This window comes from Crocodylus siamensis, chromosome 4, assembly GCF_052110815.1.
Source record: "Crocodylus siamensis isolate JL-2025a chromosome 4, ASM5211081v1, whole genome shotgun sequence".
Lineage (NCBI taxonomy): Eukaryota > Metazoa > Chordata > Crocodylia > Crocodylidae > Crocodylus > Crocodylus siamensis.
The window spans coordinates 113,043,678-113,065,278 of record NC_143398.1 but is presented as its reverse complement, the minus strand read 5'-3'; the positions used below and the strand labels follow the sequence as shown (position 1 = coordinate 113,065,278).

The window sequence follows — 21,601 nt, the reverse complement described above, 5'->3', positions numbered from 1 at the left end:
ATCAGGTCTTCACCCAATTTGCTTAACTGGACAACTGAATGCAATTGTGTGAACTATAGCAGAGACAATTTCAAGTCCAATCTGGCCTACTAAATCAGAGGCTAATAGTTGTTCATGCCTGTGCTTAACCACGCTTATTTCAGGGGTACTGGTTGTACCTGTGTTGGTCTAAGGACATAGGCAGACAAGGGTCTTTGGGTAAAACTGATATTTTTTATTAGACGAACTAAAATAGTTGAAAAATTCTTCTTTGCAAGCTTTCAAGTGTTTGTACCCCAAAACCTGCAAAGAAGAATTTTTCCAACTAACTTAGTTGGTCTAAAGGAAGGTATCAGATTTACCCAAAGAACCTTGTCTGCCAACCACACTTGTAACAGTTTGGTTCACTATGGGTGTGTCTATAAGTGCATTTATGCTGGCTTAAATTTACTGCACACTAAGTGGGAATAGGCTAGCATCTATACGTGCAGGTGTTAAAGCACATTAATGCTAATTTTAGCTCCAAATCAGGCTACACACACAGTGTTACTGTGCAGTAAGGCATCTACATGTGCAGAACTGTGCAGTAACTAATCAGCCATAAATCTGATACCTGCTTGATGCAAGTATCAAATTTTTGCTCAAGTTGGCATCAGTCACTGTATTTACTGCGCAGTATGGGCATGCACTTTTAGACATGCACCCGTACTGCACAGTAATTGTGGTTACTCAGCATAAATGCACACATGTAGATGGCAAAGCAGGGTGGCACCTTAGAGAATTCATAAGTTAGTCAATAAGGTGCCATCCTGCCCTGCCTTCCTTCAGACTAAACACAGTTAACGATCCCTCTCTACTTTGGGTAAACATGGACAGATTTTGTTCTCAAGTTAAACCTATTATCTATGTCGTAAAACACAACATAAAAAAAAGACTCAAAAGCTGTATTTTGTAAAACAGAAGCTTGAGAGAGAAAAAAAGTTATGTCTACTAGAAGGTTAAAATAATTCCTCTAGTCTTCTAGGGCACTCCAGCCTGGTCTACACACCATAGGTACATCCAGATAAGTGCGCACATGCCTCTTGCAGCATCTGAAAGCCGTTTGAGATGCTGCAAGAGGTATGGTCAGGAACAAAAAAATGTTCCCCACACTTCAAATTTGCAACAATAGGGCAAAATTAGACCCCTGAATATCCAGGGGTCAAAAAATACCCCAGACAAAAAGAGCAGGGCAGGGCATGGAGCACTGAGGCAACTGGAGACTCAGGTCCTCCACTGAGACACTCTGGTAGCCAGCCAGAGCGTCTTTATGGCTGGCCCTCACCCTGATGCTGAAGCATGTTGACTGCCCATGCAAGACAGGCAGCATGCCAGCCAGAGTTAGCTGGACCTGGGCTCTATGCCACTATAGCAGAGGGTGCCAGGGGCTGGAGGAAGGGGCCCATGGGGGACCCCTGTCGATCCCATCCCCCATCTGCTCCTCGAGCCCCCCCAGAGTGCTGCCTCACCCAGCCCCAGCCCCACCTGCCCCCCAGATTGCTACCTCACCTGGCCCCATCCCCCACCTGCCCCTTAGATCACTGCCCCACCCGGCCCCATCCCCTGCCTGCCTGCCCCCCCAGATCACTGCCCCACCCGGCCCCATCCCCTGCCTGCCTGCCCCCCCAGATCACTGCCCCACCCAGCCTCATCCCCTGCCTGCCCCCCGGATCACTGTCCCACCTAGCCTCATTCCCCGCCTGCTCCCCAAGCCTCCTGAATCACTGCCCCACCTAGCCCCATTCCCAGCCTACCCCCTGGCCTGGGATGGCAGGGCTCTACATGCTGTCAGGCAGCTGGAGCTGCTGTGGCTGTCACCTGGGGCCCAGCACAGCTCAGCCCGAGAGACCCTAGTTGCCTAACAACATGCGGAGCCACACAGTGCCCTGCTGACCTCGGCTGCACCCACGTGATGGGGCAGTGGCAGTGCAGGTACCAGGCAGTCAGGGCTGGAGCCCACTGCTCCATATTGTGTAGGGGGCTCTGCCAGGAGGCCCCAGTGACCCTGACAGCCACTGCTACTGCCCGTGACTGCAGGGCTTTTTTTTTCCTTTTCCCTTTTTTTGTTTTTTGTTTTTTTTAAGTGCCAGAAGGCTGGGGCCAGGTAGGGGAGCCATTGGGGGTCTGGGGTGAAAGCAGGGGATGGGGCCAAGTGAGACAGCCATCAGAGGGTGTAAGGGTGCAAGCAGGGGGTGGGGCCAGATGGGGCAGACATTGGGGGGGGGGTTGCAGGAGCCAGCAGGGGCTGGGGCTGGGTGGGGCATCCATTGAGGGGGCTGCAGGAACTGGCAGGGATGGGGCCAGGCAGGGCAGCAATCCAGGGGGCTGTGGTAGCAAGTGGGGGCAAGGCATGTGGGCCCTGAGGGGGGGGGGTAGCTCCCTGTGGGAAGCCACCCCTCCTGAGCAGCGCCCCCCCTTTAGTCCCCTCACAATCCACCCACACCTACCCACACACCCCATGGCTCCCCACATCCCCCCACCCCTCTTCCTACCCTCCTTCCTGCAAACCCCACATCTCTGCAACACACACCCTGTGTGCCCAGCTACCAGATAGGATGAGACCAGCTGGCAGGAGCTATGGCTGCAGAGGCAGCTGTCCCCACATCCTGGTTAGTGAAGGAGTCAGGGGAGCTCTAACTGTTCTATAGTAAGACAACCAAGGCAAACAGCAAAACATAGATATTTAGAAATCATTTTATTATGATAGGCACTGGTAGGCTTCCAAATTGCTTTAACACTGTAGATGTATCAATAAAACATTGCCCAACTGATCTCTGTTTCTCTAAAGTGGTCTTTTGTTTCAACTGTGGAGGAACATGGAATTTGGGGTATTTTACAGAGTGACCTTGGGATTTTTTTTTATGAGGGATTTTTCAGTTTTCAAATAGGGAACACCAGAATTTCTGCTAAGGGGGCAAGTGACAGGACCCAAGCAGAGGAGCCTGCTCTGAGCTGGCACCTTGGACCCAGGTCATGGTGGCTGACCTCCTGGGCAATTGGGGCCAGGAGGACATGTTTTGACAGTTCAAAGCAGGCCACCGCGCTGGGAATATCTTCTGGGCGCCGGCTGCCCAGATGGCCAGGCAGGGGCACCCATGGCAGTAGTGCTGCACAAAGGCCAGCTCTACAGCCACAGCCCATTGGCAGCTGGCCCAGAGGGGCAGATACTGGCCCCACACTCTAGCTCCCCCTGGCTGCAGATCTGGGTGGAGCCAGGCAGGGTTATTTTGCCCAAGTGGCACAACTTGCACCACACCAAAGTGCACGTCTGGGCATGTGCGTGGAGGCGAAAAGCCCCAGCTAAAATTTGCACCGCTTCTATTTGAGCTGCTGCAAGCGCACATGCCTGCATGTGTGGACATGCCCCATGAGCACTACCAAACAGAGCTGAGCCGGTCCTGAACAAAGAGTAACTGCAAAGGTAGCCAAGAAGAAACTGTTTAAAATCAGTTCAGGAAACCCTAGATCTGCAGGTTTTAATCAGAATTTCTAAAATTATATTTTTAGAAAGAGACTTTGACCTCAGCTTTACTTGTAATCTAAAATTCAGCAGCAGTGAAATGGTAGGAGTGATAATACTATATTCTTTAGTGTAAAAAATGTTGCAAATATTACATTGATTAGGACCATGGAAATATAAGTGATGAGTAAATAAAAGGAACCTGACTTCTTTAAAAAACAAAAAAAAAACCCAAAAAACCAACTAACTGGTTAGATTACATGACATAAGAATAAAACAGCTACCCATGCTCAGAGTCAGGAAACCTTTTAGTATGCACTAAAATTGGGTTAAATACATCACTCTCACGGGGTTGGTAATGACCACTAGTAATCCAGTCATTTATTACCAGTATTTAGCCACTTTTAATTATTCTACATGCCATACTGGAATATAATAAAGAACTTTTTTGACATTTGTAATGAAGCTATATTATAAAAATCTCAAGTGCAAATTGTACGCACCCTAGGTTGAGAATTACATTGCCCAGATAAATGCTAAAAGTACACTTTCTCACTACAAAAATTCAGAGTGCTTGCTATATAAGAATTACAACGGAATAAAATAGTCTGTTAAAGAATGTTGCTCTTGCATGCACTCACTGCCAACATAAAGGATAATTCTGCACAATGGAATAATTAATCACCTATGTCTTGTTGAGCCAAGAAAAGCTGAAGAGTATTCAATGCTTTGTGAGCATCAGCTGGCTTGACAGGTGCTATGGAGGACATAGTTCAGTACCTCTAAAGCCATCTAATTATCAGGAACAAATTCAATTCTGATTTAGTATGCCTTCCCAGCTGGAGGCCAAGGGATGTTCATTTGGCAATGACTAAGTATGCTTTAACAGATGATGGATTAGCCTAAGCGTTCTGTGTACAAATCAACAGGAATCTGGTCAGGATTCAGTGCACCACATAATAAGACCACAGTGACTATTTTTGCCAGCAATTAATTAAACAGATTCCAATATAACTTTTTTTCAGCAAACACCACTTTGGTTTGAAAAACCGCACTCACTTATTCCCTTCAAGTGGAAAAATCTCCAACATTTCTCTCAGTGTCTAACCAGGGGGTGGAACCCAATATTAACTTCCAGTGCAAAACAGAAACCCATGAAAGTCCCCACTCTCTTCCACCAACTACATAACTCCTTTCCCTTTCCCCTTCACATAAAGATCTTAGACGACTAACCTGGTTTTCATCCTGTAAAACTCTATACTGCTCCTTCCAAATAGTGATTTTGGAAGCTTCATCTTTTCTTAGTGCTCTTTCCTTCTTTAGCTCAGGACTCCAGAAGGTCTTGATGCTGTTCATGGAGGAGCTCAGCTTGCTTTCTTTCACCTCCACATCCTTGCGCAGCAGATCATTTTCCCGCAATACCTCTTTGAGCTGTGTCTGCAGATCCATTATAGTATTATCCCTGGCCTGGCGCAGTGAGTGGGGCACAGTGGATGCCATGCTCACTGGAGGAAGGTGATGCTCTCCAAATGCAATAGTATCACTGGCAACACCACTACTGGCAATGTTAGGGCTGCTACCCATTGCAGTCATTCTCACACCGTAAGGCAGCCGTCCGCCGGATCGACCGAGAGTCATGGTACTTTTAGGGGTGTCTGCACCCACGTTCTCATGGTCACTGAGATACATAGGGCCAGATGTGGCATAGGCAGCATTTAAGGATTGAATATTTTCCATGGAAAGTGTCTTCCCACTGCCACCTCCAGTACTGCTTCCAGAGCTCCCACCAGTGCTGTTGGTTCGACGATGACCCAGGCGCGGTGATCGTGGCAACCTTGGTGAACGCCCTGGACTCTGGTTGCTTGGTTCAACCTTACCAACTGACCGAGCGCTTCCATACATGGTTGAACTGGTGGTGTGAGGAGACTATATAGATGTAAAGCAGAAAGGAGAGATCCTGTGAGGCTTTGCTGTGGTTGAAAGTCAGTTTAAGGCCAATCACAATTTATTGCAGATCCAGTTGTCCATGTTTGAAGTCATGTACTCATAGTGTTTGAGCTCGTATCTGTATCAATTAAAGCAACACAAATTAAACATCCATTTTATCAAAATACATCAGTTTTTATCCCACACCTTCAATTAGTGCTCCATTTCTCTAATATGCTCCCAGCTAGTTGTCATCCTCAAAAACGCAATTTACAAATAGTTTTCAAAACCAGAAAATTTGAAACTCAGGTAAATTTTTTATTCTCTATTCTTCCTTCCCTACTTTGCCATTTATGTTGCTATAGGCATAGCCTGAACCAGAACAGATTATTTTTTCCCCTTGCGAAGAAGACTTCAATCCTCATCTGCAGTTTATGCCTGGAGCTTAAACTTTATAATTAAGATGAAGGACCTGCCCAGTAGACAAAATTCTTCCCTATGTACGAACACTAAGCTTCTGAGTCTTCAGTCCCAATGGTTGTGAAAACCCTCCCATAGTTGCAAATATAATGTACACTAATGCAGTGTTTTCTTAAGTCTACTGGTAGACAGCTCCAGTCCTATTAACACTCCTAAAATGGTCTTATTTTTACTGCTGCCATTTACATTAAGTAGTCAGCAGCAAAACTGACAAGACCATAGCACTTCTAATTTCTGTTGCTACCAGCAAAGTTCTAAGTAGCAAACGGTACAGGTATTATAGCTCTATTATGCTATAAATGACCCAAATATGAAGCTTGACAGAGTCTTGTCCTCATCTCTACCCACTTACTCATGTAAATGTATCTCTACTCCATATCCTCAAGTCTATCCATTTAGCACAAAGGGGAAAAAAGAAAAAAAAAGAATGCCCTTTCATCCTTTCAAAATGCATCATAAGTTCAAGTGTTTTCAAAAACATTAGACAGGGCTAATAAAAATAGAATCCCTGAATAAAGTCCAGGGAGAACACTCTGATATGAATCACAGCAGCTCTCCTTTCACATAAACTGGAGTGAAATTAAGCTGATGTCTCATTTGTGCACTTACACTAGCTACTGTCTCATCCTTTCCCTTGTATGTCAGCTTTTGCCAATAAGTGTGGTCCTCTGGCTGCATCTCTAGCAAAATTGTCCAGATCTACACATGAGTGTGTGTCTATGATGAGGTGAGTAAATTGAATTAAAAAAACTGATGGAAAAAATTAAAAAGAAAGAGCACAGTGTTGAAAGAGACAGTAAAAATGGGTAGAGAAACAAATACATGAATCAGAAGATCCAATACAGAGAAAAATACTGGGACCACGGGTGACTGGTGCCTCCCAAGTCTGGGGGGGCACCAGCCAGCCAATTGCCAAAAGGGGGGGGGGGAGGAGGATCCCCAGCAGCCAATCACCAAACCAGTGGCAAAACTAGAAATGCACTTCTGATTCTGGTTGGCGCTTCCAGGAGGTACACTGCTGATATCAAGGGGTGCACGTGTACCTGCGTGCACCCCCTACACATCGCCAGTGACTGGGACAACAGTAGAGAGAGCACAAGGAGGGGACAAATACTGAAGACAAAGAAAATATACATAATGAGCTGTTAAAGAAAAGGACTAAAAATTGAGTAAAGAAACAAAAAGATAGAGCCCCATTTTTTTATGTATGAAATATAAACAAACATAGCACAGAAACCAAAAGCTGCTATCAACTCAGCAGCAGCTACAAGAGGCTGAAACTGGACTCTGCCCCAGATGAATGCAAGCCCCAGAGAGAAGGGAGAGAAGCAGAGCCTTCAGCAGCCATTTTAGCATGCCCATGCTTCTATTTCAGTTTAGAAATTGCTTTCCCTGCTTAAGACATATAGGTTTCCCTTAATTTATGCAGTACATGCATTCCCAGAAAGCTGCACATCAATCTAATTTGCATAAAGGGAACTCAGTTTACAATGTAAGAAATAGGGATACATTCTAATGCAGTGAGGGAGGGAAGGAGTAAAGCTGGGACTAGGGAAGGGGCGGTGGGAAGGGTGCATCAGCGTCTCCAGGGGCTGCAGCGGAGAGCAAAGCTGAGGAAACTGAGTGGGTGCAGGGTGTGGAATGAGGGGCCATAGCTCTTGCTGCTATTTGCACCCCGAGAAGGTTGTGGCTGGGGGGCTGTGCCACACTCTTCCCAGGGGGTGAGCATCCCAGGATCTGTACGCGGGAGGAAAGCTGGCTTCTGCTGCAGACTGGAGCCAGCAGCAGCACTGGGTTCTTCACTGCGCTCAGGACAGGCTGTGGAGATGGGAGGGGGGCTGCTGCCACCTCAAAATTTGCCATAGCCCCCACCCCAACCTGCCCTCCCAGCACTGCCACCAAGTGCCAGGAAGAGCCCGGTGCCACTGTTGGCCCCAGCCGGCAGCCTCTTCTCCTCCCACACACAGATCCAGGGGCATGCACACCCAGAGAAGAGTCCAGCACAGCCCCCCAACCCACAGCCCTGCCAGGGTACGCTTGGCAGCAAAAGCCGTACCCCACTCCTGTCCCGTCCCATGCCCTGCCCCCACAGTTTCCTCTGCTCCCTGCTGCAGCCCAAGGAGCGACCAACAGGCTGCACCACACTCCTCCCCCTCCCCCTACAGATTTACCTGATCATACCCCAGGCCTCCACTTCTCCCCACTCACCCCACCCCCTACTGCAATGGCCCCAGGAACAGCTGACACCACCTGCCTGCACCACAGCATGGTGTAGCCCAGGGGCTGGGGTGAATGGGGACAAGCAGAGCCCTGGACCTGATGGCATAGGAGTGAATTTACCTCACATATAACAAATTTGGGGTATAAAAAGGGGTCATCTCATGGGAGTGAATTTGCATATACAGAACCCACATAAATCAAGGGAAACCTGTACGTCCCATTTCAGGGGGCTAATTTTTGAGGGAAATATGCATGTGGTATGCAGATAAATATAGTATTGCTAAAATGCTGAATTTAGGACTGGTTCCATCTACATTGAAGTGTTTTCTTACCTAAATCTTTTCTCAAAGTGGTCAAAATATATCTAGGCAGTTGGAAAAGAGCTGATCTTAGTAAACTACAGGCTACACAGGAGCCTTTGGAGAGAGAGGACACGGAAAGGCTTCTCTACCTCTGTGTGAGCCAGCTGCCAGTGCTTTGGTCAGCCTAATTGTAATGGTCAATATGCTACACTCCAGATCTTGAACACTGGCAAACAGACCATTTTTTCTTTTAGAAGAAATGAACTGGAAGTCAGCTTAAGCAAAATTGTCCTCAAACTAATCTCATAGTGTCTAAATGATTAGTTTGAAAAAGCAACTCCACCTCACTGGGCACGAAAAACAGATTACACATAATTGCCAAAACAAAAGTGCATTCACTGATGGCTTGTGTACATGAAGACTCTCAGGAAAGACTGTCTGAAATAACAGAGGTGGGGGGGGAGAATTTAAAGCTTACGAGTGAAATAGCACTGAACTCCAGTAGCACACCAATTCTGAATTTAAGCATCCCTAATTAGGTTTAGCTTAATTCAGCTGAAGGGTACTATATATTTTGTTCTATGCATTTCAATTTAACAGAATACTTGAACTCAGCTTAGTTGCTTAAAAATGTATATAACATCCAATGCAGTGAAAAGCATGGCAACACTGATACAAATACAAAATTGGAAAGTACAAAAGCATCAACTAAATCCTTACATTTCTGAACAATGAATGTGAAATCAGCACAACAAAACAAAAATCTTTTGGTGGACTGTTATATAAATCATGACTCCAGAAGGCACAGTTAAATACAGATTCAAAAAACTTTGCTTTAGCCAGCATTTTGTCAACTATTAATAGCTTCTTTAGAGAATAAAAATGAATGTCATGTCCTTGACAGAAAAGTAACTTCCCAAGTAGCTGAAGGCAGCTGGTCCCGCACAATCTTCTTTATTAAAATCATGTGCTAATCTACCACGCAAACAGATTTATACTTTTACACCTTAAGCGAAAATAAGGAACATGCTAATTCAGCTCTCAGTACTGCTTAATAGATAGACAAACCCTCCTTGTCACCCAAGGGAATTAAGTTACCTTAACCATAGATATCAACAACTAATCAGAACCTGGTGCTCAGTTAAGACTTTGTGGGGAGTCACTGGAAGTTTGTTTTTATTTTTTAAATGAGAAAACCTAACATGCAAAGAAGTTCTTAAGGAACTGCGCTACATCTCTTCCTCATATTATATTGTCATAAACTCAAAATCAACAGTGAATGAGTCCCTGAAGATTGGGAGCCTCTCAATATTTCTAGAATTTTAAGTTTTCAGTTTAAAAAAAAGTTTCTAGCCTTTATGGCTGTAGATACTCTTCAAATATTAACTAAATGCACCTACCCAAGCATACAATCAGCTTCAGTGCCTTATGTTGTCAAGAAAAGATTTATCAAGCTACAGAAGTATGGAATTCATACTATGTACTCAGTTGCTATTCCAAACCCTGGTAACAGGGTTACTACCAAAGTACGTGAATTTCACCTTGCTGCCATCTGGAAACACTACAAAGAGGAGCAGAAGTGGATGCTGAATGTATTCACTAGCAAAGCCTCTGCACAAGTAGAACTGAGTAAGATATGGAGACTCTTTTTCTCATTTGCAGTAAGTAGGCAGTATTTGGAAGAATGGAATGAAAGCTCTAGCTTCTTTCCAGGAATCCCAGCAATGAGAGAAGGACTATTAGGGTAAGAAAATTTGTCTTAGACCCTGGATGTAGAAACAGAACTAATGAAGTCTATGGATAGCACCTTAGCAGGAATCTTAGCAAAGTATTCTCTACGCTTTGATGACACTTCCCACATTTTATATTAACTTTTGACTAAAAGTCATCCAGTAAACTGAACAACCACTGCATCATGTGTCAGTCCTATGAATTAAGAACTTTAGAAAGACGGACATGGTACTAAATTGCCTGCCTGTTGCCTAATATGAATTTAACCACTCTGGCAAGAAGGTAGACAAAGGAATAAAGAATCAAGTCGGAACAGCAAGTCAGATAATTAACTAGTTAATATATTTCACAAGGTGCTTTCGATAGGTTAGTCTAAGGAAATCATGGAACTTGAAGTTTCACAAAGAAAAAGTAGAAATGATAGGAGCCTGGGACAGTTCTTGGTAGCTGAACCTTAATGAAGCTATTCAATTTGAATCAAGGAATGAACTTCTGCACTTCTTAATGCCTTATTCAAAGGGTCAAAAGAGGGAGAAATAGAACCATAACCATAATCTGTATCAGAGCTGAATTTCCAACTTTAAAATCTGTGGTAATTCCAGGAGAAAAAGGAAACAACCATCAAGGATAGAAGAAAAAAGCAGAGTAGCAGAAATGAAGACTGGAAAGAGATTCCTAGGCCATCCATCACAACTGAAGGCAGTTGAGTGCCAAGGATCACTGGGCTAAAGAATTGGAACTTTAATTAACTTAACTCCCTCTATGTCATCAGTTTGGCTCATGAAATTCTGCAACCCTCTACAAATGGGCTGGGACAGCGACTACTTCTATGTCCTTTTTTCTAAAAACAAAAACACATTTTGCCGGGACTGTTCGATTCCTAGAGACCACGTTATCACTCTAGTTTCATATACTACAAGTATGGCCTCAGAGACATGAGAGATCTTTCACCTGGTGACTTATACCAACAATACAAGAATAATCTCAGACATCAAGCCAATATAACCAAGTAATGATATAAAACACAAAAGATACACTTAGAAACCAAGTCTCAGCAACCATGTTTTTTTGATCTCAAAAGAAGATTATCAGAATGGGGGTATCCAGTCTCACAGCTACTGGTAAAGCTGTAATGACCCATGTCTACATAGCAACTTTTTCAGAAACTTTTGCTTGATAGAGCAACCTGCTCTGGACCCTTTAGCTGTTTCACTGTTTGTTGGGAAACACCAGTAAATAAGGACCTGGGCGTGAAATACCAAAATTTATGCTATGGAAATGGTTACAAGTGATTTGTTTTATTGGCAGTACAGATGCATCTGGGATCAGCTAAATAGCCTTACAAAGTCCAACTAGACTTCAAACAAAGGGTTAGTTTATATTTCTTCTCTTTCTCCTAAGTCACCGTTTGTCAAATTGCCCCAAGGACTCAGACAACTATTTCAACAGTTACTGAATTTATCTGCAATTACCAGGAAGGAACAAAGATTCATGTATTATGGTGCCAACAAGAGAAATAGAACATTTGGCAACTTTTTGTCAATACCAAAACACTGATTAGTATTACCTATTGTTTCATACCCATCTGGTTCCTGTATTCTGTCATGAATATTTCCCTGAGGTAGCAAAAGAGAAACTACTATAAGCCTACCAATAAAGGCAAAAGAACAAGCTGAAGTGCAGTAAATTCTCTCAGCTCCCATTTTCTCCAACCCATCAAGAGACTGGAGGAGGCCCGTATCTCTATAACTAACTAGTCCATGTGTTATGAATGGGCCAAGGAAAGAGAATCTGGTTACAGTAGCCTATGGGATTGCAAAAAAACCCCAAAACAGCTCCTAGGTTGGGTTGATAACCAAACCAAAAAAGTCATTATTTAAACATTTTCTTAAATCATTTAGAGGTTCCTCTTTTAAAAAATAAATGCATTGAAAAACTCTAAATGTAAGACAAAATATGTTACAGACAAAAATTAGAAACTCCAGATAAATGTAAAGAGATAAGCAAGCCAATTCCATAAGACCTTGTGAAAAACACTGAGATATAACCAGGGTGTAGGTTGTGGCCGTGTTGGTCTAAGGACATAGGCAGACAAGGTTCTTTGGGTGAATCTGATAACTTTTATTAGACCAACTAAATAGTTGGAGAACAATATTTAAGCAAGCTTTTGGGTTCAAAAATCCTTCGTCAGGCTAAGGAAGTTTCAGCAGTTGATGCATGCTCTTCCCGGATGGAATGCAAAGTGAAAAAGCCAGAGGCTGAGCTGGTATGCATACAAGACAGGCAGTCAGTGAAAATATAGACTGAGGAGTCAGTGGGTGAGATATAGCCTGCATTTTTCCTATATAATGAAAGATTTAGTAGGAAGCGAAAAGTAAATTATAAACAACATATCGTTCACCTCTTTTTCCTAACATAATGAAAAAATACAGTCCTGAAAATATTAGTCCTTATAATTGCTTAATTTATATAGTTAAAAGTATACCTTCCCAGGTACCAAAAAGATGCACCAAGTCTAGCACAAAGGACTTAACTACAAATTTTTGGTTGACAGAACCATTATGAGAATGTGGATGCATCTTCAGAAAATGGCTAAAGTACAAATGGAAGAGTATTTAAATCACAGATTTCTAGTTGATTGTTTAAATCATGACTAAAGGGCACCTGTACACACCCTGGGTTTTAATAATCATTAAATTAAATAGGTTTATAAAATTTAAACTTGTTTATTTTGGAGTGTCGCATCTGTGTTTACACGCACTAGGTTGTCAGACAAATTAAGCTGGGTCCCTGACCAGTGCTGCAGGAGAGTGGGATAGTCCAGTGCTGCCTCCTGGCTTGGGGCACCCCACACACTCTGTGCCTGTGCCCTGCCACACAGCTGTGAAAGCAGGGAGCCAACAAACCATATAAGAAAAAAAAGCAAAAGCAATTCAAAAGTGAAAGCAATTGGAAAGGGTGAACTACAAAAAAGTCGCAGCACCACCTGGTGGACAAAGAGGCTCATTACATGTATTTGAGTGCCCTTGTGTTTGCACGCAACAAATCCATGGATGTGACACTTTAATTCCCAACGAGCCAAACTAAACTACATCCGAGGAGTTTTAGTTCACTGCACCAGAAAGACTTCTAAAGTGTCCAGAAAACCTGCTCATACAGTTGCAGTGCAAGAAAGGGGAACAAATATGGTGTATACAAAGGCCCAAAATGGCTAATTTAAATAATCTTAGTTAAATTCAGGCCTTTCCGACTTTTAAGTGGCCAGAGGCCACATATTTGTGGGCCACACTAGGGAGTCATGGACCCACCCCCCAAGTCCTCCAAGGCAACATGCCATAAGGGACTCTCTGCAGGTCACAGTGCCAAACTGCAGAACCCCTGGGATTTCCAGTTTCGGTAGATGGACCAAAATAGGAGAAACCAGTAAGTAACCAAATTAGGATGAAGCTCACGTACTGGACAGACATACCTTCCCCTCTCGTGACAGCTCTAGGACTCGTAGATATAGAGTTGTTTGCATTATTCTTATCTTCTATCACTTTGTAGCAATAAAATTTGCCTGACATTGAACAGAGAGGTGGTGGCTGGTCTGAAGGATTTTGGGGCCTCCCCGACCAAGGTATTAGGGGCGTTCAAAGCTCCAGTTGGCAATTTGATTTGGAGAAGATTCGGTCCAATTCGGAGGCCAAATCACCAAATCCAAATCGAAACAGAAGGAACACCCCCCCCCCAAGTGAATTTGGAGCCTACAAATCGATTCAGAAAAGATTTGGAGATTCAGAAGGCAGTCTTTCAGGGAAACAGAAACTGAGAAGAGGGAGCAGGAGCGGGGGGCGGGGGGAAGACTGACATCTCTAGCTGGCCAGTGATTGTAATCTTTCCCCAAGTCCCCTTCTAATCACAGCTCTCTGGGGGAGGGATGTAGAAACAGCATATAAGCCTCTGTCTGCACCCTTTCTGTGCCTTTTGTGAGCTGTTTCTACTTGAGCAACTACATCTGAAAGGTAGAGGACTGGCTTGGCTTCCTACTTAGTCTCCTGCTAGTTTCTGTTCTTGGAAAGGACTGGATACAGCTTATTAACTAGGATCCCTCTACTTATCCCTATCCAATCTGTTTCTTTCAACTTACTCCTCCCCCAAAAACCTCTTATTTGTTCTTGTTTGGTTCCCCCCCACCTCACTTTTTAAAAAGAAAGCTGTGTTTTCCCTGGCAGTGTGATCCATCACTGTGCAGGAAAGCACATACGTTACACATACTCACGCACATACACAACAAAGAAGAGGAGATATTATATAGTTACACACAGATACAAACTAAACACAACACAGAGGAAGTCAGACACGTACTGGGGAACATCTTGGAAAAAATTATCAAAGAGACCATTCTTGACAGACTGGCTGATAGCAACATCCTGAGGGACAGCCAGCATGGGTTTGTTGTGAGTAGGTCTGGCCTGACCAATCTCATCTCCTTCTATGACTAGGTGACATATCACCTGGACAAGGGGGAAGAGATTGATGTGATACATCTTGATTTTAAAAAAGCCTTTGATCTGATGTCCCACGATCATCTCATGGAAAAATTGGCCGCCTGCAGCCTCGGCTGCATCACAGTCTGATGGCTGGGGAATTGGCTCCATGGCTGAACCCAGAGAGTGGCAGTCGACAAAAGTAAATCATCATGGTGCACCATGACCAGTGGGGTCCCTCAAGGCTCTGTCCCTTGGTCTATACTCTTTAACATCTTTATTAATGATGTGGACACTGATATCAGAAGCAGACTGGCCAAGTTCACCGATGACACCAAACTTTGGGGTAAAGCTTCCACACCTAAGGACAGGATGGTGATCTAGGCCAACCCAGACAGGCCCAGAAAATAGGCGGACGAAAACCTGATAGTATCCAACACCAAAAAATGCAAGGTACTCCATCTCGGGGGGGGAAAAAACCCGCAGCATGCTTATAGGCTCGGCAGTGCCATGCTTGCTAGCACCACAGCCGAAAGCTACTTGGGGGTCATGACTGACTGCAAGATGAATATGAGCCACCAGTTAAATGTTGCAGCTCGTAAAAAGAGCAAAACACTGGCTTGCATCCACAGATCTTTCACAAGCCAATCCCAGGATGTCACTTTCCCGCTGTACTCAGCCTTGGTGAGGCCGCAGCTAGAGTGCTGCATCCACAATTTTAAAAAGATGTGGAGAAGCTTGAGACAATCCAGAGGAGAGCCACGCATATGATCAGAGGGCAGGAGAACAGGCCCTATGATGAGAGGCTGAGAGCCATGGGACTCTTCAGCCTGGAAAAGCACAGGCTCAGGGGGGACCTGGTGGCTGCCTATATATATAAGGGGTGTACATCAGGATCTGGAGGAACACCTGTTCACCAGAGCACCCCAAAGAATAACAAGGTCAAACAGTCACAAACTCCTCCAAGACCGTTTCAGGCTAGACATAAGGAAGAACTTCTTTACTGTCCAAACCCCCAAGGCCTGGAACAAACTGCCACCAGACATGGTGCAAGCACCTACTCTGGACTCCTTTAAGAGACATTTGGATGTTTATCTTGCAAGGATCCTTTGACCCCTCCTGACTTCCTGCCCCTGGGGCAGGGGGCTGGACTTCATCTTCCGAGGTCCCTTCCAGCCCTAATGTCTATGAAATCTATGAAGTCTATACATCATAGAAGAAAAAATATTATTAAACACAACACAGAAGCCAGACAGTCATATATCAGAGGAGAAGAAGAGATATTACAGCTGCACACACACACACAGACACGTTTTCCAGCACAGGAAAGATTAATATGAAGCGTGCTGGAAAGGAAGGTGCAAGGTTTTCTGGCAGGGGAGGCAAAGAGGGTAGAGGGGGTAGGGGGGAGAGCTACAGCTGCAAGTCTCCCCGCCGCAAACATAGATGCATCCTCTTTCTTTGCAGCCATGATCCAGGCTGTGATCCAGCCCACCAATTACTACCCCATGGTCCTAATCCATGTGGGTACTAATGATGCCGCCAGGAGAAGCCCTGATCACCTGATGGCAGACTACCACGCTCTGGGGGAGTGTGCAGAAGGAGATAGGTGCACAGGCGGTTTTCTCTTCTGTCCTACTAGTGAGTGGACATGGAAGAAGGCATGCGACATGCATCGCAGAGACCAGCTGGCGGCTTCGGGAATGGTGTCTTGAGGCGGGCTTTGGTTTCCTTGACAACAACCTGCACATCACAACAAGAGACATGCTTGGGTGGGATGGGCTCCACCTTTCTCCTAAAGGTAAGCATGTGTTTTCTTCTAGGTTGGCGGATCTCCTCCGGCGGGCTTTAAACTAGGCTCGTTGAGGGAAGGGGAAGACAAGGGTGGAGGAAGCCTTGGACTGCCAAACTAAGCAACACCCACAAGTACAGCCCAGCCTACACCGACGAGCCGAACATATTCGCAGGTAAGCAACAGGGGCCAGGGTAACGCTGAAAGTAGGGGGTCAGTGCACACATCCTCAGGAGGCCTCAAATGCCTCTACACAAATGCTCGTAGTATCGGTAACAAGCAAGAGGAACTTACCCTCCTGCTAGCTGACACCAACCTGGACATAGTGGGGCTCACTGAAACATGGTGGGACCCAACGCACAACTGGGTGGTGAATATCAAGGGCTGTACGCTGTACAGGAGGGATAGGACAGGGAAGAAAGGTGGGGGTGTGGTGCTCTACATTAAAGAGGAATACACATCCTCATTAAGTAGCACAGAGTCAGAGGAGGGGCACACTGAAGTGCTCTGGGTTAGAATACAAGGCAGTCAAGGGGAAAGAGATTTAACAGTGGGGGTCTACTACAGACCACCCAACCAAGGGGACGAGCTAGACCAGGAATTCTTAAGTCAGCTCACGGAGGTAGTTAGGTCAAAGGACATGGTCATCATGGGTGACCTGAACTTTCCAGACATCTGCTGGGAAGAGCAGTCAGCCAGGTCTGACCGCTCACGTAGGTTCCTAGCCATAATGCAGGCCCTCCATCTAACCCAGGAGGTGCACAGCCCCACCAGGGGAGATGCCTTGTTGGGCCTGGTGCTGGCCACCGGTGACAACCTGGTGTGGGGGCTGCAGGTACTCGACCACCTGGGCGACAGCAATTATCACCTGCTGGAATTCACCATCCAGCGCAAGGTGGCAAAGGCCTGCAGCAAGGCAGCAGCCCTAGATTTCAGGAGGACAGACTTCAATGCACTAAGGAGAATAGTCGGGGAAGCACTGAGGTCCCGGAGGAGAGGGGAGTCAGGTGTCCAAGGAGAGTGGTCGCTCCTTAAGGAGACGATCCTCCAAGCCCAAAGGGAAGTAATCCCAACATGGATCAAAGGGGGCAAGAGGGCGCAAAAGCCCCCATGGCTCACCAAAAGCATCTGGGAGCATCTCCTAGCTAAAAGGGAGGCGTACACCCAATGGAAGGGAGGGGCCATCACCAGGGAGGATTATACTGCAGTTGCTCGGGGATGCAGGGGGGCAGTCAGGAAGGCCAAGGTGGAGATGGAACTGGGACTAGCTTCCCAGATCAAGGACAACAAGAAGTCCTTTTTTAAATACATAGGGGGCAAAAGAGAAGGTTCCGGGTAACGTGGGGCCCTTGCAGGACACGCTAGGAAAACTGGTCATCATACCAGATGACAAAGCTAACATATTTAACAATTTCTTTGCCTCCATTTTCCTGAGCAGGGACCAGAGCAGCCACCCCTCCTCTGGGCCCCCCTCAGAACCCAGGGGAGGCACACCTAGGCCAAGGGTTAGTGAGGAACTAGTTAGGCAACTTCTGGAGGGACTGGATGTATTCAAATCAGCTGGTCCAGACGATCTCCACCCTAGAGTACTGAGGGAATTAGCTGAGGTCATTGCAGGACCCCTGGCACAGCTTTACGAGCACTCATGGTGCTCTGGTGTGGTGCCAGAGGACTTGAAGAGGGCCAATGTGGTTGCCATCTTCAAAAAGCGGAGGAAGGAGGACCCGGGAGAATATAGGCCAGTTAGTCTTACCTTGATCCTGGGCAAGCTTTTTGAGAGAATTATTCTGGCACATGTCCATGAGGGGCCAGCAGGGGAGATTGTGCTTAGGAGCAGCCAACACGGGTTCATTAGAGGCAGGTCCTGTCAGACCAACCTGGTGGCCTTCTATGACCAGGTCACCAAATCCTTAAATGCAGGGGTAGCAATGGACATAGTCTTCCTGGACTTTTGGAAGGCCTTCGACACTGTCTCTCACCCCGTTCTCATTAAGAAACTGGGGGAATGTGGTGTCGACACCTACGCAGTCAAATGGGTCACCACCTGGCTGGAGGGTCACACCCAGAGAGTGGTGATGGATGGGTCATTTTTGACCTGGAGGGATGTGGGCAGTGGGGTTCTGCAGGGCTCGGTCCTCGGGCCCACACTGTTCAACATCTTCATCAGTGATTTGGACAAGGGGGTAAAAAGCACCCTGTTCAAATTTGCTGATAACACTAAGGTGTGGGGGGCTGTGGACATGCTAGAAGGGAGGAATAGGCTACAATCAGACCTAGACAAGTTACAGGGGTGGGTGGATGAGAACAGGATGGGATTCAACACTGACAAGTGCAAGGTGATGCATCTGGGGAGGAACAACCAGCACCATACCTACAGGCTGGGGAACTCCCTCCTCATCAGTACAGAGGTAGAAAAGGATCCTGGAGTCATTATTGATGCCAAGATGAACATGGGCTGGCAGTGTGGGGATGCAGTCAGGAAGGCCAAACACACCTTATCATGCATCTACAGATGCATCTCAAGCAGATTCAAGGAGGTGATCCTCCCCCTCTGTGCGGGACTGGTCAGGCCACAGTTGGAGTACTGCGTCCAGTTCTGGGTGCCGCACCTCAAGAGGGATGTGGACAACATGGAGAGGGTCCAGAGGAGGGCTACTCACGTGATCGGGGAGCAGCAGGGCAGGCCCTACGAGGAGAAGCTATGGGACCTGAACCTGTTCAGCCTCCACAAGAGAAGGCTGAGGGGGGATCTAGTGGCCTGTTACAAACTAGTCAGAGGGGACCAACAGGCATTGGGGGAGTCCCTGTTCCCCCGAGCACTGCCAGGAGTGACCAGGAATAACAGTCACAAGCTGGCAGAGGGTAGATTCAGGCTAGATATCAGGAGACGCTATTTCACAGTCAGGGTGGCTAGGATATGGAACAAAATTCCAAGCAAAGTGATGCCAGCTCCTACCCTGGGGGTCTTTAAGAGGAGCCTAAGTGAACACCTTGCTGGGGTCATTTGACCCCAGTACTCTTTCCTGCCATGGGGTGCCAGTACTCGATGATCTGCTCAGGTCCCTTCTGACCCTACAAACTATGAAACTATGAGTCTTCTGCTGACATTTGGAGCAAGGAGATGAGAGCAGTATCTGTCCCTGCACCTGCACCACCTCCCCTAACACCAGAAATAGCCCCCAGCAGCAGAATGACAGTCTCCTCCACCCCAATTTTATCACCCAGTGTAAACCTCCCAGTGCCAGAGGAGGTGGATCTGGAACCAGGGGACCCAGGAGCCCTAGCTAAAGAAGTTCTGGGGACCAAGAGGGAATCTGAGTTTTTGCTTCACATCCCTCAAAGTTCCCCTACACCCAGGTCTCCTTCTCAGGAAGGCACCTCAGAAGACAGTGTGGGGGCAGGTGGCTCAGCTTCCCCTATTGTACCTCTGCCTCCTGAGGAGGGGGATAAGGCAGGATCACCACCCTCAACCCAGAAGCAGGGGGATAGTGTAGTGTGGGATCATTTTGAGGTGACAGCTGAGGTGGCAGATGATTCCCAAGTATGCTATCTGCTAGCACTGCTGAAGGTAGATCAGCCAGGGCAAGAAAGTGAAACACTTCACCACCATGGCAAGGCTACTGCATCTCAGGAAGCAGCACTCCCTTGCCTTTGTTCCTCCTTAGCCTGGAACCAGGGGGAGCATGCCTAAAGGAAAGTCCCCCTCTTGCTCCAAAGCCCCCGTCCCCATGAAACAGAGGCAGGCCACCCTGGAGCAGTGGCAGAAAACTGCAGACAGAAGGGGGTGCATTTCAAATGCGAGCAAGGTCATCCAGAGCATTGGAGAGATGCTTGCTCTGGAACGCCAGTCCTTCTCCTTAGTTAGGAAGTTAGGGTTCAGGTAGATCATGGCACTCATGGCCCCATCCTACCAAGTGCCCATACACACCACCTTTAGCAGGATGGTGGTACCCTCCCTGTATGAGGCATGCAGGGAGCACTTGAGAGAGGAGCTACTCAAGGCAGGGCCACAGGTAACCATGCACTTCACCTCCAACATCTGGAGCAGCAAGGGTGGAGATCACACCTGCCTCTCCCTCAGAGGGCACTGGTGTGATCAGTCAGGCCGTAAATGAGCTCTCCTCCAAGCTGAGGTACTGGATGAGTCTCACATGGCAAGAGAGATCATGCTTGCCATGAACCACATGGTGCAGGGGTGGCTCGCTGGGCAGGCCAAGCTCACCTGCAGGTTCATGGGCAGCAACAGTGAGGCTAATATAGTCAAGGCTATCCATGATGCCAACCTTGTTGGCATGTGCTGTGTGGTACACAAGTTCCACCTCACTGTCAGGGATGCCTTGGAGGGGGTCAGAGCTGCCAGCTGATGGCACCTTTACCACCACCCAGCTGATTTCAAAATGCAGGAAGGTGGCAGGCTGTCCACTGCAGCATCGAGGCAGGCAAGATGCTGTGGGAGAAATAGGCAAAAGCTGAGCATCCCTCAGTACAAAATCATGCAGGATGTGGCGACTCAGTGGAACTCCACATACCTGATGCTGGAAAGGCTAGTGGAGCAATAGAAGGCCACCCACAAGATGGCCTTGCTTGGGGAGATTGGGATCAGCAGCCCCTTTAATAAAGTGGGGTGGGATACTATCCCCCAGATCTTGGTGGTCCTCAAGCCATTCCTCGAGGCCACTGAAACCATCAGCACTGGCAATGTGCTCCTTAGCCAGGTGATCCCCATAGTGAGAGAACTTGAGAACCAAATGGAGAAGTGCCAGGGGATCAATGTTCCTGGCTGGGGCAAGCCTGTCACCAGACATGCAGACACTGGTGAGGCGGCTGAAGGAGGGCACCAGGAAATGGCTGGATCCACTGAGGTCCAGTATGGTCCACATGCTGGTGGGCATGTGTGACCCAAGGGTGAAAAGGAGCATGTGCACTGGCAGCACCAAAACCCTTGATCACTGGACAGAGGTGCTGGTTGACAGTCAGAGAGGCAGAAGGGCAGAGGCAAGAGGACGTGGAAGATCTACTTTCCCATGCCAGCACTCACACCAGCCAGTCTCCTCCACAGCAGCCTGTGCCAAGGGCATGGCTTCAATGTTGGGGTCCAAACATAACAGACTCCAGCTTTGGGCAGTAGCACTGAGGCTTCAGTGGTTACCTATGTTGCTGAGGATGTAGAGCCACTGGACTGAGACCCCTTGGCCTACTGGGC

The 21,601-nt window shown here is 46.9% G+C and overlaps 1 protein-coding gene across 15 annotated transcripts in view; it reads right to left on the bottom strand.

Annotated features, from left to right (window-relative positions):
• ERC1 (ELKS/RAB6-interacting/CAST family member 1) overlaps window positions 1-21,601 on the bottom strand; it is a 478,195-nt gene that overhangs the window by 447,812 nt on the left and 8,782 nt on the right. For all 15 annotated transcript variants that reach the window (XM_090043415.1, XM_090043421.1, XM_090043417.1 and 12 more), the window contains exon 2: window positions 4,712-5,543. In XM_090043415.1, the coding sequence (XP_089899541.1) occupies window positions 4,712-5,380 (669 nt within the window). In that variant the 5' untranslated portion in view covers window positions 5,381-5,543. The remainder of the gene's footprint in view (window positions 1-4,711; window positions 5,544-21,601) is intronic.